Source organism: Elephas maximus, chromosome 4 (genome assembly GCF_024166365.1).
Source record: "Elephas maximus indicus isolate mEleMax1 chromosome 4, mEleMax1 primary haplotype, whole genome shotgun sequence".
NCBI lineage: Eukaryota > Metazoa > Chordata > Mammalia > Proboscidea > Elephantidae > Elephas > Elephas maximus.
In genome coordinates, this window is record NC_064822.1 from 63,744,553 (window position 1) to 63,771,654 (window position 27,102).

At 53.1% G+C, this 27,102-nt stretch overlaps 2 protein-coding genes, 1 long non-coding RNA gene and 1 other non-coding gene across 5 annotated transcripts; 1 reads left to right on the top strand and 3 right to left on the bottom strand.

The window, feature by feature from the left end:
* The first annotated feature begins 228 nt into the window (after positions 1-228).
* Positions 229-17,222, top strand: PTPN6 (protein tyrosine phosphatase non-receptor type 6). 2 transcript variants are annotated; one of them, XM_049882337.1, is made up of 16 exons: positions 229-543; positions 6,505-6,627; positions 6,900-7,094; positions 9,848-10,037; positions 10,203-10,319; positions 10,426-10,539; positions 10,686-10,782; positions 11,239-11,318; positions 11,492-11,641; positions 13,379-13,510; positions 13,656-13,810; positions 15,858-15,925; positions 16,025-16,176; positions 16,276-16,367; positions 16,727-16,867; positions 17,032-17,222. In XM_049882337.1, exons 1-15 carry the CDS (start codon positions 530-532, stop codon positions 16,839-16,841), a joined length of 1,794 nt encoding a protein of 597 aa, XP_049738294.1. In that variant the 5' UTR covers positions 229-529; the 3' UTR covers positions 16,842-16,867; positions 17,032-17,222. The 2 variants fall into 2 exon arrangements, with proteins under 2 accessions (XP_049738294.1, XP_049738295.1); XM_049882338.1 differs by lacking the exon at positions 229-543 and adding an exon at positions 6,227-6,416.
* Positions 15,849-19,405, bottom strand: LOC126075120 (uncharacterized). The gene is made up of 3 exons (XR_007517118.1): positions 19,149-19,405; positions 16,625-16,720; positions 15,849-15,936 (listed from the first exon to the last, which is right to left on the bottom strand). It is a non-coding gene; the product is annotated as an uncharacterized LOC126075120 (long non-coding RNA).
* Positions 19,406-21,761: 2,356 nt separating this feature from the next.
* PHB2 (prohibitin 2) lies at positions 21,762-26,920 on the bottom strand. Its single transcript, XM_049882360.1, has 8 exons — positions 26,624-26,920; positions 26,357-26,441; positions 25,985-26,064; positions 24,845-25,029; positions 24,190-24,319; positions 23,978-24,081; positions 23,474-23,551; positions 21,762-22,939 (listed from the first exon to the last, which is right to left on the bottom strand). The coding sequence occupies exons 1-8, from the start codon at positions 26,748-26,750 to the stop codon at positions 22,859-22,861; spliced, it is 870 nt and encodes a 289-aa protein (XP_049738317.1). The 5' UTR covers positions 26,751-26,920; the 3' UTR covers positions 21,762-22,858.
* On the bottom strand, positions 23,649-23,905 carry LOC126076610 (small nucleolar RNA U89). The gene has a single exon (XR_007517538.1). It is a non-coding gene; the product is annotated as a small nucleolar RNA U89 (small nucleolar RNA).
* Positions 26,921-27,102: the final 182 nt, after the last annotated feature.

Below are 27,102 nucleotides of genomic sequence, written 5' to 3' on the forward strand. Positions count from 1 at the left end.
ACACACTGGGTGGGTGGGTAGGTGGGTGGAAGGGCCTGCATGGTGGTGCCTCCTCTAAGGCATTGGGCTTCCAGGGCTTTTACTTAGGCCCCTTGGTACCCACATTGGTCGGTTTTCCCTTAGCCAGGGCTACTTCCTGGTCTTTGCCCCATCTGCCCTCCCACTGCTCTGCCAGGTGGAGCTCTGGGTGGCTCCTCCCCTCAAAGGGAAGGAGGCCCTGGACAGGCTGACAGGCCTGCTGGACGACTGGGACTGGACCACTGAGCGGGACTAGAGGGGGAAGTGGGAAGTGGGCTGCTGTGGGCTGCCTGAGGCTAACCCCGCCCCACCTGTCCCTGCTCCAGGATCTTTAAGTCCAGGGGCTTGTCCCTGCGGTGCCATTGGCCTGGCAACCTGGTTTGAGGAGGAGGTAGCTGAGTTCTGAGTATTCTTCCTCACCTGGCCTGGGTCACTGTGCTCTGCTGTGGCCCTGGCTTGGCCCCACCCCCTGCGGCTCTCTGCCTGTTACTCCCCCAAACTTTCCTGGGAGATGCTGTCCCGTGGGTAAGTCCCCTGCCCCACCTGGGTCCCACAGGCTCCTGTTAGTTTGGGAGGGAGGGTTTCATGCTCATTCCTGACAGGCTATGTGACCATGAGCCTGACTGGGTCAGCTTCCTGTTCCTACATACCCTTCATCTCCCCAAGGTGCACGGACCCGCATGCTCATTCATGCTCCTCTGCCCCCTGCCTTTTTTATTATACTTTATGCCTGACAGAGGTATGGTCTATTCTCACTGTCTCACATTTCCACCTCTAGCCTCTGGTCCCCTGCTTCTGCCTCCTGCTTAGGATCTACCGCCCCTAGGTAACCCACATCACCTCAAGCATGACATTTCTGAAAGGCAAACCTGAGAAAGCTCTCCCCCGTCCACTCAGCTCCCCCCCTGCGCTTCCTAGTCTCTAGGTTTGGTTCCCTTAACTGCCCCCTCATCATTCATTCAACAAATAAATATTGAGCATCTGTTATGAGCTCAGGCTGCTAACCAAAAGTTTGGCAGTTCAAATCCACCAGCTGCTCCTTGGAAGCCCTATAGGGTGGCTATGAGTGAGATTATGTGCTAGGTACTGTTTAAGGTGCTGGGAATACTGCAGTAAATAAGGCAAAAACAGTCCCTGCTCTCATGGAGCTTACATTTTAGTGTGAAGTTGCAGACCAACCAACCCAATAAATAGAATCATTTCAGATATTCATAAATGTTATGCAGAAAATGAAACAGCTTCATATGAGAGTAAGTGCCAGGGGGGCCAGGGGCATTACTAGCTGGAATAATCAGGGAGGGCTTTTCTAAGGAGGTGGCATTTGAGCTGAGGCCTGGATGGTAAGGAAGATCCAGCCATGTGGTGATCAAGGGTCTAATATTCCTGACAGAGGGCATGGCAAGCACAAAGGGCCTGAAGAGGGAAAAAACAAGCAAAAAAAGGGCAGTATGCCTGAAGCAGAGTCAGCTAGTGGGAAGGGAGGCAGGGCCAGGGCAGGTTAGGCCTTGTTGAAGCATGGTTATTTTAAGTGAAAACCTGTTTAGAGAGTGTTGGTGAGTTTGTGGGTTGGTTGGCCCTCAAGTCCTGCTGATTGTTGCTTCCCACACTCACACATCTGCCCCTTCCTTTCTCTATGCTGCCTCCCCCAGTGCACGCCCTTGTCACAGTCAGCTCCACTGACTGGGTTCTTACTGAGTCTTCTGGCCCTTGATCCCTTCCATACCCCGCCACGTCATTTCCCTAAAGTGGCTTGGCAAGGCCTCCACCTGTGCAGAATCCTTCCTTGGTTCCTCAGCCTGGCCTTGTAAAACCCTCCGTAACTGGGTCCAGACTCTCAGAACAGCTTTGCTCTGGCCGCCCTGCTCCACTCACACCCCAGCCCTGCTCCTCAAGTGGGTCCTATGCAGGCCACCTCTGTGGCTTCGCAGATGCTGCCCCTGGTGCAGTGCCTGCTCACCTCTCCTCCATAATGGCTGTTCGGTGCCCACCCCACCTGCCCGCTGAAGCCTTCTGCAGCAGCATGGTTGGTGTGGTAGAAGGGGCAAGGCTCTGGTTTGTCTGCCTTCCTACTCAGTAGCTTGTGACCTTGGGCAAGTTCCTTAACCTTCCTCTCAGTTTTTGTTTCTAAAAATAGACTAATAATGCTAAGTAGAGTTGGGAGGCCAGCGGTGGTTCAGTGGTAGAATTCTATCCTTCCATGAGGGAGACCCAGATTCGATTCCAGGCCCACGCGTCTCATGCACAGCCAGCGCCCATCTGTCAGTGGAGGCTTGCGTGTTGCTGGGATGCTCAGCAGGTTTCCACGGAGCTTCCAGACGAAGATGTTCTAGGAAGAAAGGCCTGGTGACCTACTTCGGAAAATCAGCCAGTGAGAACCCTGCGGATCACGATGGTCTGAATGGCTGTGCGTGGGGTTGCCATGAGTTGGGGACCAACTTGGCAGCAGCTGGCAACAACAACAACAACAAAATAGGGTTGGCATGAGGATTAATGATATAATGTAAAATCTGTTGGCACTAAAACCCTACTACATATCAGCTCTTTAAGTATTTGGGAAATGCTGTTAAGCCCATCTTCGAGGTGGGGATACAGAGGCTCGGAGAAGTTAACTAACTTTCTAGAGGCTATTTCACCTTGTTTGCTCTTCCAGACTGCCTGTCTTCCTGATCTCTATCTTTATCTCCCTACTTCCCAAAGGGGTAATTTTCTCTTCTGAATTACCACGCACTTAAATTTTTTTTTTTTTTTTTTTGCTTTTCTAACTCTCAGTCTCCCTGAGCCTGTACCCTCGTTTTAAAAAGTGGGGAAAATAATTCCTACATCACAGGGCTGTCTGAGGCCCAAAGGAGAATGTGTGTGTGCTCTGCAATTCTAGAACACTATGCCAAGGTCGTTATTATTTTTTATTTTCCTGCCAAGGGGCAGCAGGGACCATACATCTTGTTTGAGTCTGTCTTTTGGCTTGGGACCCTTCAGAGAAATTCCTGCCTCTTGGATGGGTCAGGAGTTTTGGGGTGCCTCAACCTTGGTGGGTTTCCTTCCCACCAAGTGGGTTTAAGCCCCAGAAGGAGAGTGGTTTATGGCCAGGGTGCAGCGGGTGTTTGGTTCTGAACATGGACCTGGAACTTCGTGTGTAGTGAGGACTGTGTGTCCGTGTGTGGGTATTCGCGCCAGATCAGGTGTGTGTGTGTGGATAGACACGGACAATAAGATGCACGTAGTGGGACCGTTTATGCATAAGTGGTGTGCTTATGTGTGTGTGTGTACTCATCTGTATATGACAAGCAGGATGTGTGTGTGTGTGTAGGACCAGAAGGCTGTACTTGTGACAATGTACGTACATGTGTATGATGAGTTTGTTTATTGGACATTGACTCTGTACCAGTATTGTGCTAGGCTTTGGGCATTCTGAGGGACAAGTCGGCCTCAGCACAGTGGGGGCTGCACATGCTTTTCCTGCCCCGTGGGTCGCTGTATGAAACTGCAGGGGTGGTCAGTGTTGAACTACACCATAGACAGACCAAGAAGTTCCCAGGACATAAGAAAGAGGGGAACACACACACAAAGCAGGGTGTGGGGGGTGGGGAGGGAAAGCTTTTTTTTGGAAGCTTCAAAAAATGATCAAAGTAGTTGTCACTGGAAAATTAGACTTTTGTTGGGCTTTAAAACTCTGTGGAAGCCCTGGTGGCATAGTGGTCAAGAGCTACGGCTGCTAACCTAAAGGTTGGCAGTTCGAATTCACCAGGTGCTCCTTAGAAACTGTATGGGACAGTTCTACTCTGTCCTATAGGATCTCTATGAGTCAGGACCGACTTGACAGCAACAGGTTTGGGTTTTTTTTCGGTTTTTTAAAAGTTTGTTATTTATTTTCTTGTTAGTTTGTGTTGAGGCATGACATATATAATGTGCGTAAATATTAAGTATACGGTTTCATGAACTTAACATTTATACATGCTCTTGTAAACACTACCCAGTTCAAAATGCACCCTCAGTGCCCAAGAAGCTTCCCAGAAATTGCTGTCTCCTAGTCAATTTATTTATTTTTATAAAGGTAATATATGTCCATAGTGTAACATTGAAAAAGGTATTAGGGAGAAGCAAGTGTCTCTTGGAGACAGAGGTGGTTCAGTGGCAGAATTCTCCATGCCGGAGACCTGGGTTTGATTCGCAGCCAGTGTATCTCATGCGCAGCCTCCACTCGTGTGTTTGTGGAGACTTGCGTGTTGCTATGATGCTGAACAGGTTTCAGCGGAACTTCCAGACTAAGATGGACTATGAAAAAGTCCTGGTGTTTCCTTCCGAAATCAGCCAGTGAAAACCCTGTGGATCACAATGGTCCGATCCCATTGCCCATGGGGCTGCCATGAGCTGAGGTAATGACAGCTAACATGGCAACATGTCCCTCCCAGGCCTATTCTCCAGCCACCCAGTTTCCTTTCCTAGAGGAAGCCACCAATATGTGCATCCTTTGTTAGGCTTCTTTCCTCTTGTTTTGGTTTGGTGGTCTTGGTGTTTTGAATTACATACAGACAGCATCATAAGCTTTTAGTATTTAGGGCCTCTAAAGGTCAACCAGCTCTGAGACTATCAGCCGTATCAAGGACCTCAGCCCCTCAGCCCCCAGTCCCCAGCCCCCAGGAGACAGGCCACCTGGTCAGAGTCCTGGGAGCCCTGAGCTCTGGTTGATTCAGACCAGACCTGCCCAGAGAAAACCTGTGGCTTTGGCATAGGTTGGAGGGGAGGGGAAGCTGTCTGGCTGTGTCCCTGACCTGCTCCACGAGATCTGTGTCCCTTCCCATTCTGTTTCTTGGATCAGCCTACATGGTGAGGGTCAGGGAAAAGGTCCAGGGACAAGAAAAAAAAGCTTGAGTTTGACAGGGCTGATGAGGGGTCATTTGGTCCATCCCTCTGCCATAGTAGAGGAGGGCAGCTGTCCTGCTTATAAGCATCTGCAAGCCCTTGGCTAGTAGAGCCTGCCCCGTCTCATTGCAGCCCTGATAAACAAGGAGTTTCTCAACCTTTGTACTTGGAATCCCTGAGGGCTGGGATAAAGTACTTAAAATCATTGACTTTGGAACCGGACAGACTGGGTTTGAATCCCAGTACTGCCACTTACTAACTGGATGGCTTTGGGCAAGCTACTAAACTTCCTAAACCTCAGGTTCATTACCTGTAAAAGGGGGATAAAGACAGTACCTGTTTCACAGCACAATTGTGAGGATTACATCAGATAAGGCATGTGTACAACACTATAGCTCAGTGCCTAGCATATAGGCAGTCCTGGGTTGTACAACCTGTAGTTAGGAACCAACGACCCCTATAAAGCCCATTGTATTAAAAATTTAAGGTACATAAAATGGTTCATAACTACAAATGGGCACTTTGCATCACAAGTCAAAACATTATTATTATTTATTATGTGAAAGATGTTTTAGTATATCTGGAAGTGTTTCTTTAATGTTTTTTTATGTATCGAAAGGTACACTACGTGCTATATACTAAGACAAACCTTTGACATTAGATACGAACCATATCTAATTGTTCCGACTTTTATACAAATTTGACTTAAAGACAGACAGGAACAGAACCCATTTGTAAGCCGGTATAGTAAAAAAAAAAAAGCTAAACCCATTGCTGTCCGATCAATTCCAACTCAAAGCGACCCTATACGGCTGAGTAGAATTGCCCCACATGATTTGGTTTCCAAGGCTGTAAATCTTTACAGAAGGCTACTTGCCACATCTTACTCCCGCAGTTCCATAGAGTGGCTGGTGGATTCCAACCGCTGACCTTTCAGTTAGCAGCTGAGGGCTTAACCACTGGCCCATCAGGGCTCCTTAGCATATAGTAAGTAAGCCTCCATTAAATGATAGTTGTCATCATCATTCTTATTATTCTCTTGGACTAGGGAGGACTGTGTAGAAGCAGCTGGTAGAGGGGAAAAAGTTGGTTTATGACTGCAGGTTCACGGGTGCATGTGTATGAAGCATGATCTTTGCCTGAGGGTGCAAGGCACGCATGTGTTCTCATTTCATGTGTTGTCACATATGTGAGTGCCATGTTCCTGAAGCCTTTGATGGCAGACGTGTGGCAAGTGGGGCCCCATCCCCACCCCCACTGCCACCCCGCTCTGCTTCTCTGCACTCTGCTCTAAAATGAGAAGTACAAGCGAGTTCCCCCAAGGGGTCGGCCGCGCCCCTTCCTGTCCCCGCCCTGCCGGCTGCCCCAGGCCAGTACAGTGGCAGCCCCAGAACCAGGACCGTCGGGGTGGTGAGGCAGCCTGCGCACTAAGAGCCGCATTTGAGGCTCGGCCCCAGAGTTCTGCACCTGCCCCAGACTAGCCTGCAGCACCTCATCCCTGTACCCCCTTCCTTTCGGGGAGCCCCCAGGATGGTGAGGTAAGGGCCTGGGACCCACAGTAGGCAGAAGACAAGGGTGCCCTGGGGCCCAGGGGACCTTGCCTTACAGCCCTACCCTGGCTCCCAGGTGGTTTCACCGAGACCTCAGTGGGCTGGATGCGGAGACCCTGCTCAAGGGCCGAGGCGTCCATGGGAGCTTCCTGGCTCGGCCCAGCCGCAAGAACCAGGGCGATTTCTCCCTTTCGGTCAGGTAGGTGCCCTTCAACTCCAGCCAGCAGGGCCAGCATTTTGGCAGCTCTGTTGTATTGGTCCAGGCCGGCACCACTCTCTCGGGTTCCGCCATGGCAGTGCCGACTCCCAAGCCTGTGCCTCTCCCCCAACCCAGCGTGTTCTCTGTCCCTGTCTGTGTCAGCCCCGTCCCTGTGTGTACCTTGTACTCATGCTCAGGACCTCAGTTGACCCCCCACCCTGTCCCCACTTCTATCCCTGCACTCATGGGCCTCACCGCCTGGTGTTCTGCAGGGTGGGGGATCAAGTGACCCATATTCGGATCCAGAACTCAGGGGACTTCTACGACCTGTATGGAGGGGAGAAGTTTGCGACACTGACGGAGCTGGTGGAGTATTACACACAGCAGCAGGGTGTCCTGCAAGACCGGGATGGCACCATCATCCACCTCAAGTACCCGTTCAACTGCTCTGACCCCACCAGCGAGAGGTGAGGGCCTTCTCAGTCTAACACAGCCCATGCAGAGGGGGGCTGGCTCCGACTCTAACAGAGGCCAGGCCCCTGGACCATGGCACCACTGACCCTTCCACCATCTCCCTGCCCCACCTCAGGAGTCTGTGGGTATCTTCCCTCCATGCTTGCCTGTGGCCGGGGTCTCATAGGACAAACCTCCCACCCCCTCCCATTTACTCTGAGGAAGCAAGAGAAGGTTACCACCCCCTGTGCCAGGGTCCCTGTCAGCTAGCAACCCAGGCCCTACTGGTGACAGGGAGACCACTCGTGGCTGGCCATTCCATTGCAGGCAACTCTGTTGTTAGAAAGCTCTTCCTTCTATGGAACTGAATCTGCCTGCCTACAACTACCCCCTCCCTCTGTACATGTTAATATGGTGAAACGTTGATGTTGTACGTTGATCACAGGGACTAACATTTATTAGGACACCGAATGCCTTATCTTAGCAACACAGTGAGGTTGGGGCTGGGTAGAGCTTGACTAGACACTTGGCCCAGACACAGGTATTTGGAAACCATGTATAACATGGTCACATGTACAAAGGGCCTAGTACTGTGCTGGGCACAAGTAGTGTTCAAGGCATTTTCCCTCCCCTCCTTTTGGCTCTGAAGATGGGGTCCCCAGAACTGGGCTGGTGACTACCCATGTGGTCTCCTCAAACGATGGCAGGGGGAAACTGAATGCTCTGCATTACTGAAAGTCTGCCCACAATGGCTTATTTTAGCAGCTACATCTCAATAACAGCTCCTATTAAGCTTAAGGGCAGCAGAACAAGCCTAGGTCTTTTTCACATGGACTCTTGAGACCAGGCCAACAGGCCCTTGTCCTGTATTTGTGTACTGACTGTTGAAATGGTTCTGAATCTTGGTTTTGTCCTTTTCAGTCTTTCTGAAATTCACGTCTTCAAACTTGTATCAATATCTTTGTTCAAGTCACTGATTAAAACTTAGACTTGGTTGAGGCTGAGGAAGAAGCCCTGTGGCCTGCCATTGGTGGTCTTTCCAGTGAACACAAAGCCATTGATCCATTTTCCTTGGAGCATTCTTCTTCTAGTAGTGAAGCCCCTGAGTGACTTTCCTCATGGCTTCCATCCTTAGTACTTGCTTGGTATCTGCTCCCTCTTGCCTTTCCCCTTGCAACTTGCATGGGGATTTTGTCGCCCAGACCCTCTTTAACTCCCCATGTCCCCTCTTCCCCCTTGCCCTAAGCCAGGATCTGCCCTGCTGGAGGAGCATGGGTGGATCAAGACCACAGAGAAGCAGTAGATTGTGAATAGAGTTGGAAAAGTGGAGGAGCTGAGTAGGCCTCAGGGAGGAGGCTGAGGCCTGGGTTTAAAGAGCTTGGCAGAAGCAACTGAGGGAAGAGGGGGCAGAGCTAGGGGGTGGGCTGGGGGTGTGTGGGAGGATGGGGTGAGTATTAAGACCAGGGAAGCTGACTCTAAGAGGCCTCTTTGGGTTACCCAAGCTCAGAAGCCTGGGTCTCACCCTATCCTCAAGCAAGTCCTTTGACCCTCAGAGTGTACTGGAGACTCTTCCTCCAGACTTGAGTTTGTGTTCCCTGTCTTTGGCTGCTGCCCCTGCTCTTCTTCAGGAATTTGCATCTGTCCCTGCAATGGCTAGCTCTCTGTCTGTGGTCAGCCTGACATTTGCATGGGAACTTCCTCATCCTGGGGCTGGAGGAAGGGGGCTAGTCCCTTCCCCTCTACCTGGGGCCTAAGCATGTCCCTGCCAGGTGGGGTGGGGTGGCCCAGGGTGCTCAAGGGTGGGGCAGGAGGCCTGGGGTCTCTGAGCTGGAGTCTCCCCTGGGGAAGGGTAAGATGGGGCAGGACAGACAGGCCCCCTTCCTTCCTTCCCCCCATCCCTGCGGTTGGAAAATACCCCCCCCTTCCCCTGTCCCTGGGCTGAGGAAACCTCACAACCTCACTTCTCACTCTCTCCCCAGAAGGAGTTTTGTGTTTTTTCCATCACGTGGTTTCCTGTGGGGCTGGGCATTGTGGGGCTACAGTTTCCTCCTGGGAAGGGGGTGTGCTTCGGAGAAAGGTCCTAGTTCTGCTTTCTGTCCTGACAGCCCTTTTGAGCCCAGGTCTCCCCTTTGGTGGTATCATCCTGGGCCCCCCAGGTCCCCCTAAGCCCCTTTCCCCGAGCTGAGCTATTTGTCTCTCCCTGTCTCCCTGGGGGAGTTCTCCCCGTCATGCCTCCCTTGTGACTTCCTCTCCCCATCTCCCATCGCGCTCTGTGGTTTGGCTTCTGCCTGCTTTTCTCTTTGTCTCTGGCCTCTTTCCCCAGCCTAGCCCTGTGTCTTTCATGGACACTCTTTTTGGTTTCTCCCCTGCAAGTATTCTGGATATTGCCTGCCTTTCTGTTTTTGCTTCTCTCATAGGAAAGCTGTGTGGTGAGGCGGGCTCTGGGTGCAAACAAAGCCCAGTTATAATGCCTAAGATTCACCTCTTATTAGCCAAGGGCCTTGGGCCAGTGTGCAGTCGCTCAGCCTCAGTTTACTCATCTGTAAAAATAAGGATACTACCTACCTCTCAAGAGTTGTTGTGAGAGAGTAATAGACCTAAAAAAAAGTAAAAAGTAATAGATTTTGAAAGTGTTGAGCATGGTGTCTGGCATGTAGGAGGCATTCAATTTCCCTGCCTTTCTCTGTGAGTGTCTCAGCTTCTGCAGCTCAGTGGTGCCCTGCCCCTGTGGCCTAGAGCTCAGCTTCCTTGATGCTGCCCTCTCTAGGTGGTACCATGGCCACATGTCTGGGGGGCAGGCAGAGACACTGCTGCAGGCCAAGGGCGAGCCCTGGACGTTTCTCGTGCGTGAAAGCCTCAGCCAGCCTGGAGATTTTGTGCTGTCTGTGCTCAGTGACCAGCCCAAGGCTGGCCCAGGCTCCCCACTCAGGGTCACCCACATCAAGGTCATGTGTGAGGTAAGGCTGCCGGGCAGTGGGTAGAGCTCTGGAGGCTGGGCAGGGGAGGTACCCTGCTGGGGCTACATGGGTGCCCCAGCACTGGGGTTGGGGAGGGTCAGCCTGGGCTTGGGTCCAGGGAAGGAGACTCAGGCCCTGTGGGGTGGCCTCGTTTGGGACCCTCAGGGTGGACGATACACGGTGGGCGGTTCGGAGACCTTTGACAGCCTCACGGACCTGGTGGAGTATTTTAAGAAGACAGGCATTGAGGAGGCTTCAGGTGCTTTTGTCTACCTGCGGCAGGTGAGCGGTGGGCCTGGCTACCTCTCTCCTGCCCCTGAGTAGATCCCTAGAGGTGTGAACTTCCTAGGTCTGAAGTCACTGACTTCTTATCCTCCCCCACCCCTAGCCATACTACGCCACACGGGTGAACGCGGCTGATATTGAGAGTCGGGTCTTAGAACTGAACAAAAAGCAGGAGTCAGAGGACACGGCCAAGGCCGGCTTCTGGGAGGAGTTTGAGGTGCGTGATGGGGACAGCAGGCTTGGAGCAGCAGAAGCAGTGTCCTCGCTCTGGCGACCCCTTCCCTTCTCTCCTGACCTGACCTCTGACATTGATCTGCCCCACATTGCCTCTGCTGATGCCCCATTTCCCCTTCTCACCCCCAGAGTCTGCAGAAGCAGGAGGTGAAGAACTTGCACCAGCGGCTGGAAGGGCAGCGGCCAGAGAACAAGAGCAAAAACCGATATAAGAACATCCTCCCCTGTGAGCACTCTACACCCAGGCAGCTGCTATCCCTCCCTCCCCTACAGGCAGCTTTCATTCACCCAGGGAGACTCGCTCACCGCCCCCCCCCCCCAGATCCCCTATCTCACGGGTCTCTGGCCCCCAGGCAAGGACAGTCCACCTCCCCAGGCAGCTTTTGCCTTCCCATCCCCTTGGCCTCTATCCATCCCTCAACAGAACCTTCCCTTCCTCCTAAAAGCGGTTACTTCTCCCAGTGGAGACTCCCCACACCCACCAGGCAGATTCCTAACCCCCCAGCCTTCTTCCTCTAAGACCTCGATTCCCTGCTGCATAGAGACCCCACCCCATCCAGATCCCTGACCCTTGCCTGCCACAGTCCTCTGTGAACCTTGTGGCTTCCAAGACAAGATGGCCTCTGAGCTTAGGGAGGGGGTGACCCAAATCCTTCTCTCCTTCCTCTTTGCCCACTCCAAGTTGATCACAGCCGAGTGATCCTGCAGGGACGCGACAGTAACATCCCTGGGTCCGACTACATCAACGCCAATTATGTCAAGGTCGGTAGCGAGTCACAAGGGAGGAAAGGCTCTGGGCTTTCCAGTCTCAGGGGGGTACCTGGGTCCAAGACACCTAGTCAAAGCCAAAGCTAAAGTCTCGGGCGGGTGGGGTGGTGGGAGGCAGGGTCTGTCCCAGGCCAAGGAGCTCACAGTTTCTTTGCACTTGTCTTCAGAACCAGTTGCTAGGCCCTGATGAGAACGCTAAGACATACATCGCCAGCCAGGGCTGCCTGGAGGCCACAGTCAATGACTTCTGGCAGATGGTATGGCAGGAGAACACCCGCGTCATCGTCATGACCACCCGAGAGGTGGAAAAAGGCCGGGTAGGCTGAGCCCTGGGCTCCCCCTCCCTCAAGTACTTGTTGCTCACCACCATTAAACCAAAGGGATCCTTGAACAGAGGGCAGAAAGGGACCTCAGAGGGCAAAGTCCAGCCCTTTTTGGGAAACTGAGCCTACAGACAGACGTGACTATATGCTGCAACTCCCTGATCCCTGCGTACAACTGTGGGCTCTCCTGAGCTCCAGACCCAGGTTTTAAACTGGCTTTCTTTCTATTTTAATTTTATTTATTTTTTATTGTATTTTAGATGAAGGTTTCCAGAACAACTAGTTTCTCATTAAACAGCACACATATTGTCCGATGCCGCTGGTTAACAACCCCAAGACATGTCAATAGTCTCCCTTCTCTACCTTGGGTTCCCTGTTACCAGCTTTCCTGTCCCCTTCTGCCTTCTAGTCCTTGCCCCAGGGCTGGTGTGCCCCTTTAGTCTCATTTTGTTTTATGGGCCTGTCCAATCTTTGGCTGAAGGGTGAACTTCAGAAGTGACTTCATTACTGAGCTGAAAGGGTGTCTGGGGGCCATACTCCCAGGGTTTCTCCAGACTCTGTCAGGCCAGCAAGTCTGGTCTTTCTTTTTGAGTTAGAATTTTGTTCTCCCATTTTTTTCCAGCTCTGTCCGGGGCCCTCTATTGTGATCGCTGTCAGAGTAGTCAGTGTTGGTAGCCAGGCACCATCTAGTTGTACTGGACTCAGTCTCGTGGAGACCGTGTAGATGTGGTCCATTAGTCCTTTGGACTAAACTTTCTAAACTGGTCTTCTTTCTTAATGCATCCAAAAGCAATCTCCCTCCCCGCTCCCCAACTGCTTCTTAGTGGGTTTTCCAAACCAGAGACTTGGGTGTCATCCCTGCCCCTCTCCTACCTGCCCCCATCCAGGCAGTAGCCCCTCCTGTTCTCCCTGGAGTCCGACCCCCCACCCCACTGCCCAGCTGGCCCGCCTGCCTGGAGGCTGCCCCTCTATACCACTCTCTGCACTGTAGTCAGTGATCCTGTCCAAAGTGCTTCTTGGATCAAATTGCTCCCTCTCTGAAAACCCTTCGATGGCTCCCACTTGCCTTCAAGATAAAGTATAGTCTAAAGAGCTGGTGCTTGAGGCCTGGTGGCTTCCCTCCAGGCCCCTGCTTCCTACAACACTCACTCAAATGGACCAGGTTGGGTGAGGTTTCTGTGCCTTTGCATAAGCTCGTTTTCTGCGAGGAAATGACTGTGTCTCTCCACACTATCTCTGCCTGGCAGACTCCTCATTTTTGAAGACCCAGCTCAAATGCTACCTCCTCTGGGATGCCATCTCAGATTTCTGCCATAACCGAGGGAGAACGCGCCTCTCCCTCTGCTGTGCTCCCTCATGTTTTTCCTCCTTTTCACTCGTCTCTCTGCCTTACTGGCCTTTGAGCTCCTACAGGGCACCGGGCACAGACTGTGTCTTATTCGTGTCTGTTGCTCCAGCGTGGTTTGCACATCTTTGGGTACAGAGTGTGCCATGGCCGATGTTTATTGAATGAATAAGTAAGGTGACATGACTGATCAGGCCTCACCACCTGGGGGTGAATGGGCTGAGTCCAGATCTCAGGTATCCTGACCCTTGGCCAACACATCCACTCATCCAACTAATGTTCGATTGGGCCAGGCACCAGGGCCTTGGGACCTGGAATAGAATGGCCTAGAATGGCCCCAGTGCCCTGCTTCTGTGCCTCACGCCCACACTGCCCACCCTTTTCAGAACAAATGTGTCCCATACTGGCCAGAGGTGGGCATGCAGCGTGCTTATGGGCCCTACTCCGTGACCAACTGTGGGGAGCACGATGCAGCTGAGTACAAACTCCGCACTTTGCAGGTCTCCCCGCTGGACAATGTGAGTGTTCCCCATCCCGGCCCACTCCTGGGCCCCCTTGGTCCTGTTCTCTGGTCTGGTTTGGGTGGGACGAGGCACCCGCATCCTAGACAGGATGGGGTGTTGTGTGGAAGCAGGGGATACTGACCCCGTGTACTCGGCCCAGGGGAACCTGATTCGGGAGATCTGGCACTACCAGTACCTGAGCTGGCCTGACCATGGGGTTCCCAGTGAGCCTGGGGGTGTCCTGAGCTTCCTGGACCAGATCAACCAGCGGCAGGAAAGTATGCCTCACGCAGGGCCCATCATTGTGCATTGCAGGTGAGAATAATTACAATGATGTTAATAATAGTAACGAAAATAATAGCTGACAGGTAAATACTGCTAAGTGCTGTGTACTGTCTTAAACAATTTACATGTTAACTCTTTTAGTACCTCCCCTACCCCAGCTTCTTCTGGGTTCCCTCATAGCTCCAAACTCATGTGTAGAACTTGGCTGGAGCCACCCCAGTGTTTGGCTTCCTCCAAGACATCCCCAGATGAACCATGTAGTCCAGCCCTGCCAAACACAAATGAGGAAACTGAGGCCCAGTGACTTGCAAGGTCACCCGCTAGTCAGTGGGAGAGGCCAATTGGCTCTCATGATAGACCTAGGTCCCTGTCACCCCTGCTTTCTCATGTGGTCCTATTCAGCCTGTGTTTCTTTCTCAGGCTCCAGAAGGTTCCATCTGGGGTCCCTGTAGCTCTCTCCATCCCTTCTCTCTTTCCCATCAGTAGCCCTGAGGGGGCTTAGACATCTTCATGGCTCCCGCCTCTCTCCCTGCTCCTCCAGTCAACACCACCCCCCGACCATGGCCCCACCTTGGCCACCTTGGCCCCAGGGTTGTAGATGGCAGGGAGGGGGCTGTCTTTAGGAGGGGCCATGCAATACCAGCTCCACTGGAGAAGCTCATGTTCACAATCTCCCCTGTTCCTGCAGAGGTGAGGATGTGAGATCAGCAAAGAGGGGCAGGGCTGCCAACAAGCCTGAGGAGGGAATCCCCTCAGAGGACCCTATTGGGCTGGCCCATCCAAGGGCTGATGGGAGGGTCTCCCAGTGGGTGCAGAGTTGGGACAGAGGCAGCCTGTTTAAACTGCAGCCCTTCCACTTACTAGCTGTGTGATCTTGGACAAATAACTTCTGGACCTTTGGGTTCCTTCTCTGGCAAATCAAGACGGTAGGAGGTGTCTCAGAGTTGCTGTGAGGGTTAAGTGAGACCATATCACTGTGTCTGGGACACACTAAATCCTCAAACGATGGGCGCTGCTGGCGGTTTAATAACTAACGTGTGGTGGGGAGTGGGGGGAAATGAGAAGCTGCTTTGTCCTCTTTTCTTCCGTTCCCGGCATGTGACCCCAGCCTTGGCCTGGCCTATGAGGGCCTCAGACTTCCTCCCTCTTCCTGCTAGCTAGCAGCTGTTGTCCTGGGGCAGGGCTGGGTGGACTGAATCTGGAGGTGCCCCACATGCTGTCTTGGGGACCCAGCTCCTCCCTCGCAGAGGCAGACCTATCCCCAAGAACTGCCCTCCTGCTGGCACCCTCCACCCCCATATACACTCAACACATGTCTTAAAATCCCCATGGCCTTTATTTAGATGTTATAAGAAGGAAGTGGGTGAGAGGGGCTTATTTTTGACAATCTGGGTTTGAAATTAGACAGTGGCGCTCAGGGTACCAGCCTGACAGGCTGAGCCAGAGGAGGAGGGACTAGGGTCTGCTCCGGTCTGAGGGTTCTTGGGTCTGTTTGACAAAGGAAGGCAGAGAGTGGGGAAGAAAGGAGGCTTCCCACCGCACCATCCTTCAAGTCTTCTGACCCCAGTGTGACCTCATGTCTCAAAGTCTGCCCTTTTCCTGCCATCAGGGTTTGAAGAAAAAGGGAAATGAAGCCCTGGAGACGGTGGCTCCAAATCTAACTTTTGCAAGGGGAGAGGCCAAGGGTGGGGGACAGAACAGGACAGGATGGGGGAGGGTCCAGAATGCCTGGATGCCCAGGCTGGGCTGTGGTGGGATTGGAGGTCCTAGATCTTTTGGGGTGTGGAGTAGCCACCACCCAGGAATTAGGAATTGAGGCAGGAAGTGGAGGAGTACAGTGCTGGGAAGAAGGACAATGATGGTGGTGAGACTCCGCAAGTCCCTTGCTGAAGTCAAGAACACCGGCAGGGTTGTCAGACTTCTGCCCCTTGCTGTTGGCTGAGTGTCCCTGGGCTGCTTACCTCATCATTCTGGAGCCTCAGTTTCTTTGTGCTCCACCCAATGGCCAGAGCTGGGCCCCGGTCCCCTTCCTGGCGATGTGCTGATGGGCCTCTGATGCCATCCCTTCTCTCCCCAGCGCGGGCATCGGCCGCACAGGCACCATCATCGTCATTGACATGCTTATGGAGAGCATCTCCACCAAGGGTGAGGGGCACCTGGGGGGGCCAGGGTGGGAGGCGATGAGTGGCTCCTCTGTGCCCACCCCTGCCTGGGGCCTGATGTCTGATTGCTACTCCTGCCCAGGCCTGGACTGTGACATCGACATCCAGAAGACGATACAGATGGTGCGGGCGCAGCGCTCAGGCATGGTGCAGACAGAGGCGCAGTACAAGTTCATCTACGTGGCCATCGCCCAGTTCATTGAAACAACCAAGAAGAAGCTGGAGGTTATGCAGGTGCGTGCAGAGTAGGGCCTGGTGGGGCTGAAGGGGCGGGGTATGTCACACCTGGCCCTCCTAGGATCATCACCTCCCACCACACCTCTCTGCCCACAGTCCCAGAAGGGCCAGGAGTCAGAGTACGGGAACATCACCTACCCCCCAGCCATGAAGAATGCCCATGCCAAGGCCTCCCGAACCTCCTCCAAGTGAGTGACCCCTGCCTGCCACCCCCTAGAATCTGGAGAGGACTTGCACTGGAGCTGGGGAGACGTGGGTTCAAGTTCAAGCTTGGTTCTTACTACCCCTCTTGACAAGTATTTCCTGAGTGCCCACTGTTGTGACCTGTGCTCAGTACTGGCAGTGTGCTAATATATGAGGTGCGGCCTCTGCCCTCAACGTGGTTCCAGCCTAGCGTAGGGACAATGACCAGGTTGCTTTACATTCCTGGCTTCAGTTTGCTCACCTGTCAGATGGGGTGATGGTAGGAACCCCAGGGGGCTGCAGGTGCTGGATGACCGTCTCCTGGCCTGAGCCGATGGCCCAGATCCCGCACCTGCCCCTGCAGACACAGGGAGGATGTGTATGAGAACCTGCACAGTAAGAACAAGAAAGAAGAGAAGATGAAGAAGCAGCGGTCAGCAGACAAGGAGAAAAACAAGGATTCCCTCAAGAGGAAGTGAGCTGGCACCCTCCAGAGGTGGCCATGGTAACAGCCTGCTACTCCAGTCTCCTCCCTGCCTTGCTTGCTCTGTCCCCTGGGCCTGTGGCTGCACCTCACCCTGCCCTCCCCAGCTGCTCCCAGACTTGCTCCTTTCACCCCCTCCCCAGGTTCCAGCCACTCTCCTCACTCCCTTCCCCTTCTCTCTGCAGCCTCAGCCCTGACCCCTGCAGAGGCCTCCAGTGGATGACCCACAGCCTGAACCAAGGAGTCCCCCTTTTCCATTGTAATTTAAATGGCCGTGTCCTCACCTCCCTCCCCCTTACACTGTAAATAGCCCAGCAAGGCCCAGGCAGGGCCAGGTCCTTCTACTCTTGTAAATAAAGTCCCTAGGGTCATTGTGTGTGTTGCCTCTACCTCTGTGTGCCTGGGCGGGAGTGGTAGAGAGGACCTCAGCCCACAGCATTGGGGTGGAGTGGAGGTGGGCTGGGAAGTTGTCTGTGTGGGTGTGCAGAAGCTCAGCCTTGGCAGTCACACAGACCTGGTGCTCTGAGCAACCTTGGGGGTAGCCTTGGGCAAGAGCCCTCAGTCTCTTTTATTTAAATGGGGGATAATCATAAGCGCCCTGCCCCACCCCCCAAAACAGGGTGGATGTAAAAGATCATTGAGATAATGGATGACCAAAACAATGACAACAATAATGTATTAGTCAATGGCCATGGGCCAAACCAAATACCAGTTGCCCTCAAGTGAATTCTGACTCATGGTGACCCCATGTTGTCAGAATAGAACTGTGCTCCATAGGGTCACCAGGCCGTTCCTACAAGGTGCCTCTGCACCACTCAGGAACTCCTTGCCATGGGCCAAAACAAACAAACAAACAAACAAATAAACAAACAAACCTGTTGCCATGGTGTTGATTCCAATTTATAGCGACCCTATAGAAAAGAGTAAAACTGCCTCAATAGGGTTTCCAGTGAGCGGCTGGTGCATTCAAACTGCTGACTTTTTGGTTAGCAGCCGTAGCTGTTAACCACTGCACCACCAGGGCTCCTGCCATGGGGCAGGCACTGCTTAAAAGACTACATGTATTACTTCAATCTAGGCCCTTTATCATTCCCATTTGATAATAGATCATAGGACTATGGAGCAGTACAGCTCCAATAGTCACCCAGTCTGGCCCCACACTCCTCACTAAGGAGTTGCAGCTGGGGGGTGACCCCAGGGGGGACATGACCACACACCCCTGATACTGACCCCCAGATCTAAGAACTAAGAAGATTAATAAAGGTGGGAAAGCACAGGCCTGACGCCTACCTCCCCAGGCTCCCACTCGTCTGGGCCAAGGTGGGCCATGTGAGCCTGCTTCTCCCATCGCTGAGGCCGCTGCCACCTCATACTCCCAGTCTGGTCCTAGTTCGTGTAGTGGCCGCCCCCTACCAGAAGATTGTGTTTTTTGTCTTCTTTTCTCGTGTCCAGAGTGGCCTTCCAGCAGATTTCTTTGCACTAAGGCTTTATCTTCACTTAAAACTCTAAGCTCCTGGGGCAGTAAGCCTGTGTGAGTCAGTAAGAATTGGTTCCCTGCTAACTGGGACTTCTAAGAAGTGGGGATGGGTCCTAGAGCAACATAGGCTTGAATTCGCTTATTCAGCAAAAGCCTGTGTGTGTCTACTGTGTCACAGGCACTGGACTAGTGGTGCGGATGACATGGTGGACAGATAGTTCCTGGCCTCACCGGGATTAGGAGACTGGTTAGGAACACACACCCAGAAACAGTCCACAAGCATGTTAAATAGTTACTGGCAGGTATTAAGAAGAATGCAAACAAAGAGGAGAGAGAGAGCAACACAATAGCTGACTGGAGCTGCGGCCCTCTAGAGGGTGGGTGGGTGGGGCGATCACCTGGCGGCCTCAGGGCCCTTCTCCAGCAACTGCCTTTCTGAGCCTAGCAGAGCTGCACAAAGAAAAGGCGAGGTCCCACCCCTTTTAGCTGCCCTTGGGCTGGGACCTGGACTGCGGGGGAGAGACAGGTGGGTGCAGAGCAGCTCTGCTCTTGCTGGGCGGGCCTGCTGAGAGGGTTGAGAAGGGTCAGTCTGATGCTCCTGGCCAGCTTGGGCCTGGTGGTAGTTCAGGGAAGCAGTGACCTGGGCAGGGGCAGACACCTGGCACTGGGGGTGAGGAAGGCTGAGCTCTGCTGGGGATCTGCCTGCCCTCCACAGGCCTGTCAGTGCCTCCTCCCACTCCTTTCCCTCAGGCTATGCCCAGACAGGCCCTAGGCATTGAGGGGGTGAGGGAAGCACAACTCGACCTGTGCTGACCCCTCACTGACCTTGGGGGGTCTTGAGTCTCTGGTTGTAGGCAGGGTCAGGCCTCAGAGGAGGGCACTAGGCCTGGGGGCAGCAGCGGCAGTGGGGAGCGGCTGAGGAGGAAGGCAAGGCGGATCCAAAGACAGCCTTTCCTTTGCTCTTGGGAAGATCACACTCGCTAGTCTAGCCCTGGGGGCAGAGTAAGCCAATTGGAGGGAGGAGACCCCAGGAAAGGTTGGAAGGCCTAATGGCTGGGTCAGGCCTCAGAGGAGGCGCCTGTGGCTGGCGTTGGGAGGGAAGGGGTTAAGGCGGTGGAGGGTGCAGCCTATGGCAGGAGGACACACCTGCGCGCAGGGCGGCGGGCGGGCGGGGCCCAGGTGAGGAGTCCACGGGTGCCAGGTGGAGAAGGAAGGAGGAAGAGTGGAGGGCAGGCTGGGCTCTGGGCCATTGAATTCAGGGCTTCGGCTCCCCTTTCTCTCCTCAGCACCTACTCTCTGGGGGGCAAGCGGGTCCAGCGGGTCCAGCGACAGGTAAAAGCCACTGGGAGAGGGGTCCTTGGGCTGAGCTAGGGACTGCAGAGCGGGGAATAAGGGCCGTTGAATCGGTGTGAGTTGGGAGCAGGGACAGGCTGTGGGGGTGGTGGTGGACAGACAGGCAGGGGGGCTGCTGAAGTCTTTCCTGGGCCTCAGCTGATCAGTTTCTTAGGGTGGGGCTGGTGGCGGAGAGCAGGACTCACCCGGAAGTGTCCCTAGGGACGCGGGTGGTGGGGGGGAGGGGAGCCACTGTTCTGCAGCCTCTCCGCAGGGAGCCTGGGTCTGGGGCTGCCTGGCTTGGAGGTGGGTAGGCTGAGTGGGGGACCCCGTCTTACCCAGCAGTGTTTGGGTGCTGGATGGGAGTCTCTAATACTGCCGGGTAATGATGGAGGCCCCTGTCTCCATGTCAGCGGTATCACCTCAGGCCCCCAGCCCCCAGGGGGCCGAGTCCCTGTACCTCCATCTTCCTATCCACCCTGGAGGCCTCTTCATCTCCAGCGCAGGGCACTGCAGAAGAGGTGGCTCTCTACAGCCGCTGCCCATTGAAGGGACACAATGGGCCCTGGATCCTCCCCCAACCCAGTGTGATTTGTCATTTGGTGGATCCAGAGCCCACATTTGACCTGAAACCTGCGATTGACTCCTGCACTTTCAAGAGACCTCATCTGGCCTATGGCCAGTTTCCCTGTAGCAACTGGTCAGCTCTAGCCTGGGATTCCATGTTGGCTGGCTCTGGGTCCATCTTCCAGTACAGTGTTGGATGGTCTAATGGTGAAGCTCCTAACACTGTCTGGTAAAGATGGCCCCCGGGTCGGTTTCCTCTGCAATGACCTTCAGGGCAGCCTGAAGACCATGAAGTTCTCCTGACCAACAACCTCTGACCTTTACCCCACCAGATGCGGGGTGAATCACTAGGAAAAGGGGAACAATGCAAAGGAAACAAAATGGCTGCCTCTAAGCTGTAGCAGGATTTGGAAAAATTTGTTTCTTAGGCACCTCCATTCTCTTCCTGCCTTGGGAAAGTGAAGGAAATAAAATGTGAATAGGAAAGCATGGAGGGTTGATCCAGATCACTTGACCCATCTTTTGTGTGGTTGTCAGTTTCTTATTAGGCTCCCAGCTTCTCAGGCTGGGGTTGCCTCGTCTGCTTCCTCTCTATTCCTTTCATGATATTTAGCCCCCAGATCAGGGAAAGCTAATCTACTTTCTTCAAACTCTAAGACATTGAACATTAATCCTGTCCTTCTAATATGCGTTTTTGTAATTCCTGTACATGCTTTTGACCACAGTGCTTTGTTTTATAGTTCCAAATGTTCCTTGTCTCTCCACAGGGACCAAAAATAAAACCAAACTCATAGTGACCCTATAGGACAGAACTGCCTCATACGGTTTCCAAGGAGTGGCTGGTGGATTCTTAACTACGCTGGCACTCTTAACCACTGTGCCATCAGGGTTCCCCCATAGTGGCACAGAATGGGAAATGGGAGCTGTAGGGGGATATAAGTACAAGCAATGGCTTTTCTGGTGCTTGGAAGTCAGTGAGGGCTGTCTCAGCAATGAGGAGGCTCATCTTAAGGACTGAAAACAGGCACCTCTTCTGTGGGGGACCCAGAGCTGTGGGAGTAAAGAGCCCACCTCCCTAGGTAGAGCCCTCAGTTACACAAATAACTCCTCAGACCTGGTGACCGAGAAACTGAAAGAATGGGTAGCCCACAGTAGGCACCAAGATCCACTGGGCACAAATGGTCTCCCCCACAGCTACATGAAGTCTTGTTACCAAGGAAGCAGCACCCCTTGGGTCATCAGTTTTTTTGTCTGGCTCAGCAAAGCCACAGCTGCTCCAGCCTCAAGAAAGATGATGTTGGTAAAGAAATGGGGTAATTCAGTAGAAATACAGAGTAGGTGAAGAGTGCAGCTGGGCCTGCTATGCCTACTCTGATGGGTTTGGAGGGTGATAGCAGCAGGGCCTGGGCCCTGCTTGTCCCTAGCTGCCCTGGCCAGGTTCTTTGCGCCCTCTGCTGGCAGGTACAAGGAAAGACCCAGGAGTGCTAGGTGCGCATGCGTGCTTCCCCCAACCCAGCTCAGACACGTTGAGACCTTGACTTCAGTTTAAGTAATAAAAATTTATTGAGAATTCCTGGGGTGGTGGTTATCTCCTCCCAATCTTGAGGGAGGGAACCAACACTGTAGGAAATTACTGAGAAATCACACTGTTCCAACACCCCTGGACAAAATGGGGAAGAGGAAAGTCATTTCCTTGAAAAAAGGTCAGTCTTCCAAGAGCAGTTGGGAGGGTGGGTGCAGAGGGGACCATGACATGATACTGGGGTGGGCCAGGGGTGTGCTGGACCCCTAGCTGACTCCTTGAAAACCAGGGGAGAAAGAGATCCACTTCCTCTCTGGGGGAGAAGTTCTTGGTCACCAGGCTCACTTCTTAGCCTTGATGAGGCTGTCGCTGTGCAAACAAAGGGACAGATGGATGACATTAGGAGACAATAACCCCGACAGAGATACAACACCTCAGCTACTTCCTCCTTAACTACCCTCCTCGAGACTGAGGCTGTGTATGTGGGGAGGGGGCGTGCGGGAGGTGAGAGGAAGTGGGACGGTGGGTGAGGAGGCAGACACAGGGAGAAGGTGGGCTGCAGGACCCCACAGAAACAAGGATGCAATGCCTTACCTGCCCCTGAGGTACCACATCACCAGGTGAGCAGGAATCACAGGAAGAGGAAAGAAATGCACTTGTGACTTGACAGCTTCAGGTCCCACCTCTACCCCTGACCCAGCTCTAAACCCTCCTTTCCTCTCAAAACGACAAACGGGTTGGAAGCCAGGAATCAGCTCATGAAAGAGACTTGTTCTCTTGGCCCGATTTCTCATCTCTCCTAACATCCTTCCATGTTCCAAAGCAGTAAGCTTAGGGCTCCTGAGTAAGAACAATGGATACTCTCTTTCATTGCTTTTCAGTTAGACAAAAATTTACAACCGAATGATCCTATTTGATCTTATAAAATCAATCCTATGAGACACAAGACAGGAATTGTTAACCATCCCCCCTTTTCTGATAAAAAAACTTTGGTTCACAGAAATAGTATCTTTCATGGGTCACATGGGCAGCTGGTCACAGGGCAGGCTCTAGAACCCAAGTGGCCAGACACGCCCCACGTTCTGTATGACACCCCACCGTGCGGTTACATCTTTTACCGAGTGAAACTTTCATCCTGTAGGTTTAGCACAAGGTTGTCAGCGGTGAGATAGATACGATTCTGTGACGTGGCGATCTAGGGGGAGGAAACAAGACAGAAGCTTGGATTTAGCAATGAAAATCTTGACTGCTACCCTTGCAATTCAATAACCATTTATAGGACACATGTGGGTTGGGACTAAGGATACAGAGATGAATAAGGTAAGGCTTCTCTGCTCTCATTCGAGGATGCAGAGCAGTGGGTAACTCAACTTTGACACACTCAAACCAAACCCACTGCCACTGAGTTGATTCCAACACATAGTGACCCTATAGGACAGAATAGAACTGCCTCACAGGGTTTCCAAGAAGTGGCTGGTGGATTTGAACTGCTGACCTTTTGCTTAGTTGCTGAGCTCTTAATCACTGCGCCACCAGGGCACCACCAAAAAGGCATGAACAAAGTTTCAGGGGAACCCAGAGGAATCATTTTTGATGGGGAGAGGAGTGTCAGAGCCATTGTGAGTAGAATCGTGAACATGCAGGCCTCTCATTTATTCGGTGAATATGCTTTAACTGAAAACACCTGCCCTCTCCAGGCAGCCCTGAGACACGCCAAACTCATACTCACCGTCTTAGAGATGTTCTGGGCTGCCCGGATCTTGCGCAGTTTGATGTAGCCAGGGTTCTTGCTCAGTGCTTCTCCAAGGTGAGCAAGGTCGGGTTAAGGGTCCATACAAGCGCAGGTCTCAATCCTGGCCCCATCCTCACCAGCCCCTCCCACTCCTTGCTCCAGTCCTCTGGGCTGTCAGATTCAAGGTTGCGCTCAGATGGTTCATGCCTCACCCTACTTTGGTCCCCACCTGTGGGCCCCCCTGCATGCAGCTGCCAGGAACTGAGGACAGCAGCAGAAATAGAGGCAAGGCCAGCAGTGCTATTGATCTGGCCTTACAGTGGGTAGCCAGGCCTTAGGCACTCCCACTAAGATTTCAGATCCCACCCTCCCCCGGGAGCCAAAGGTCAGCAGGCATGGAGTCGCATTCGCCTTAGTCTCATCAGCTGGCCCACCTGAGAGGATGGAAAAAGCAGGGTGTGCCATGAGCTGGGCTGAGATCTCTCTCTAGCAAAAGGATATCATCTTGGCGGCCTCAGCCTCACCCTCAGCCTGCACAATCTTCTGCCGCTGTTCCTGCTTCGCTTTCTCCACCAAGAACTGGGCCCGCTGGGCCTCCTGCTGGGCTGCAGTAGGAGAGTCAGTGGTTCCAGATGTGAGGGGTCAGGAAATCCACCCACATTCCTCCCTCCTGTGTTCTCGGAAGCCCTTGTCCCAGTCCTCTTGTGACGCACCCACTTGTTTGGCTTCTACAGCAGCAGTGTACTCTCGGCTAAAGCTCAGCTCTGTGATGGCTACATCATCCAGGATGAGGCTGAAGTCCTTGGCCCTCTCTGTCAGCTCCCGTCGGATCAACAGGGACACCTGGGGGCAGAGGTGAGGAGGGAAAGGGTGGGGCGATTTGAGGGGACTGGAGAACTGAAGAAAGGTGTGTTGCTGTGACCACCTGAATACGGTATTTCCTGAGGGTGGCAGAAAATGCACTAACCGTTTCTTACTTCCTCATTACAACACCCGAGTTGAAAGGACTTGGTCCCATCTTTTTAGGTGATAGATGAGAGAGGCTCAGAGATGGGATGACTGCCTGAGGCCACAGTGACTCCTAATTCTCTGCTCTAACACAACATGCACCTCTTTGCCGAAGAGATTCAGGAAAAGTCTATACTTTGTTGTTAGTGTTTTCTTCTCTGATTTTCAACACTGACTGCTACTGAGTTGCAGTCTTGACTCTCCTTGTTTCCCAGTGGCCATCAGGCCAGCTTTTAGGTGGAAATGGAACTAGGGGTCACGACCTTTTTCTAATAAGCTGCCTTTCCCCATACCTGGCCCCTGTGCCCTTCATCTAGAATGGAAATGCTGACACAATGCAGGTGGTGATGGGATTCAGACCTGAGCCCGCTGGGTGATCAGCTGTGAGGCATTGAACTTGGCCACCACACTCTTGAGCACCTCGTTGACGATGGACGGCAACACTCGCTCCTCGTAGTCTAGCCCCAGGCGCTGGTACATGCTGGGGAGTTCCAGGGCATTGGGTCGAGATAGCACTCGCAGGGAGATGTTCACCATCTGCAGGTCTGAAAGCGAAGCCGGCAGTGGCTGGTTAAGGCTATAGGGGCCTCATCTAGCCCCTCAGCCAAACACCCGTCCAAGCATTTTCTCCTAGTGTTTCCCTCAGTGCCTAATACAGTGTTGTACATAGTGTAGCTCCCTGGGGGAAGGAAGAAAATCAGGTCCAAGAGATGTGACAAGGCACAGGCCAAATTCATCCTCATCCTCTTGTGAAGTCTTCTTTACCCACACTCTCTCCAATGGTAGAGGTGACCTGTTCTTGCCACTTTACTTTGCATAACCTGTATCATGCTGTAGTATCGTTACCTGTCTTCTTTACTGAACATACCCTCCCCTTGAGAACAATAGTTGTTTTATGAATCTTATTCTCAGAGCCTTAGATTTAGTGAATGAATACGTGACAAGCACTAAAAATAGTACAAATTGGTACATCACAGATTACAGGCCAGCTCCTTGTCTCAGTGTCTATGTGTCTGTGTGTGTGCACAGGGAGAGAAAGGGGGGAACAAGCAGGAAGGGATCTGGGGAATCACAAAGGCATGCCTTCTAAGTATGGGCTGGAAGGAGGGAACAGGTACACCAGTGAAGAGCAGGGACGAGAAGGCTTTCCCCAGAACAGGGCATACTAGTGGGTGTACTTGGTAAGTAAAGCAGTTAGAAGAAAAAAAAACTTTAAAATAAGGTTTTGATCTAGGCAGTGAATAAGACAAACAAGATCCCTGCCCTCACTGAGTTTACATTGGGGAGAAAGAACAGTTAGTAAAACATGTGAACACACAGTATGCCTCGCTGTGCACAGCTTTAACTCCTGGATGTAAGCACTTTCATTATAGCTCATTTGCAGATGTGGAAACCAAGACCTAAGAGACTGGCACTACCACCTTCCCCTAGGCTCTCTTGCCAGGATCCTTTATTTTACGACTCCCACCTGCTGTGTGACTCCCAAGAGCCCAGACCTACCTTTGGAGCCTGTAGGGGAGGAGATTTTTCGAGGTCTGGCCCGGATATCATAGATGATGGGGTACTGGAACCAGGGGATCCTGGAGGAGAGAGGTATTAGACTATTCCACTAGCTTTGCCTGGCTTCCCCTCTTCAGGTAATTGTTGGCCTGCTCTTCCCCTTAATGACCATGAACAAGGAGATTCTCTACTCTCTTTAAGTAACAACAGTGTATGTGTTACTGGAGTTTCAAGCAACACCTGCTGTCCTGGGAAGGGTGGTGAGGAGAGGAAAGAGCAGCGCTGACTCCTGTTATAAGTCCTATCAGAGCCACTGGTCGGTCTGCGTCAAGGGTGAAGGGTCAGGGTCAGTGCGTCTCTGCCCGCCATTACCTGAAGTGAAGGCCCTCGGCCAGGATGGTGTCCTGCTGCACGCCACCAATCCGGTTAAAGAAGATGGCTCTGTGCCCGCCTTCCACTGTGGACAGAAGGTTGGGGAATCAAGCCAGGCAGTGATTCAGTGTACGTGCTCGGCTCTAGTGGGCTAGGGAGCGCGAGGACCCGACGGGATATGGCAGAGTCTGGGGAGGGATGGATGTGGGTCCCGGAAGGTCAGTACAGGGACGTGTCGGGCCCAGCGAGCGGGCAGAGGGAGCTCACCGGTGAACACGGACTCGCGGACGCCGTAGGCCACCGCGCCGGCCCCCAGCAGCAACTTCAGCGCCATGCCCATGCCCCGAGGGCCGGCAGGCAGCCGTCCCGCTAAATCCTTCAAGTTCTGGGCCATGTCCGCTCCTGAGTCCTGCGGGACTAGGGGTCAGAAGGGGGTGCCGGGTGCCGGCCAGCCTCTACCCCGCCCCAGTTTAGGGATCACACCCGTCACACGAGGGTCTGAGGCCCGCAGCACTAGAAGAAGAAAGGGCACCGGAAGTGCGCTGCCTTCTAAGCTCTCCCTCCTTGCCTAGTGGCGGACCCAAACTTCGCGCACAGGAAGCGCGCATGCGGAAGTTCCCGCCCACTTCTGGAACCTTGCCCTCCCAGGGAGGCTTCGGTAGCGCGAGACAGCAAACCATCGCCGTTTCCAAACTCCCGCTTCCAAAATGGCAGCCGGAAGGAAGTTTGCGATTAGAGGGTGAGCT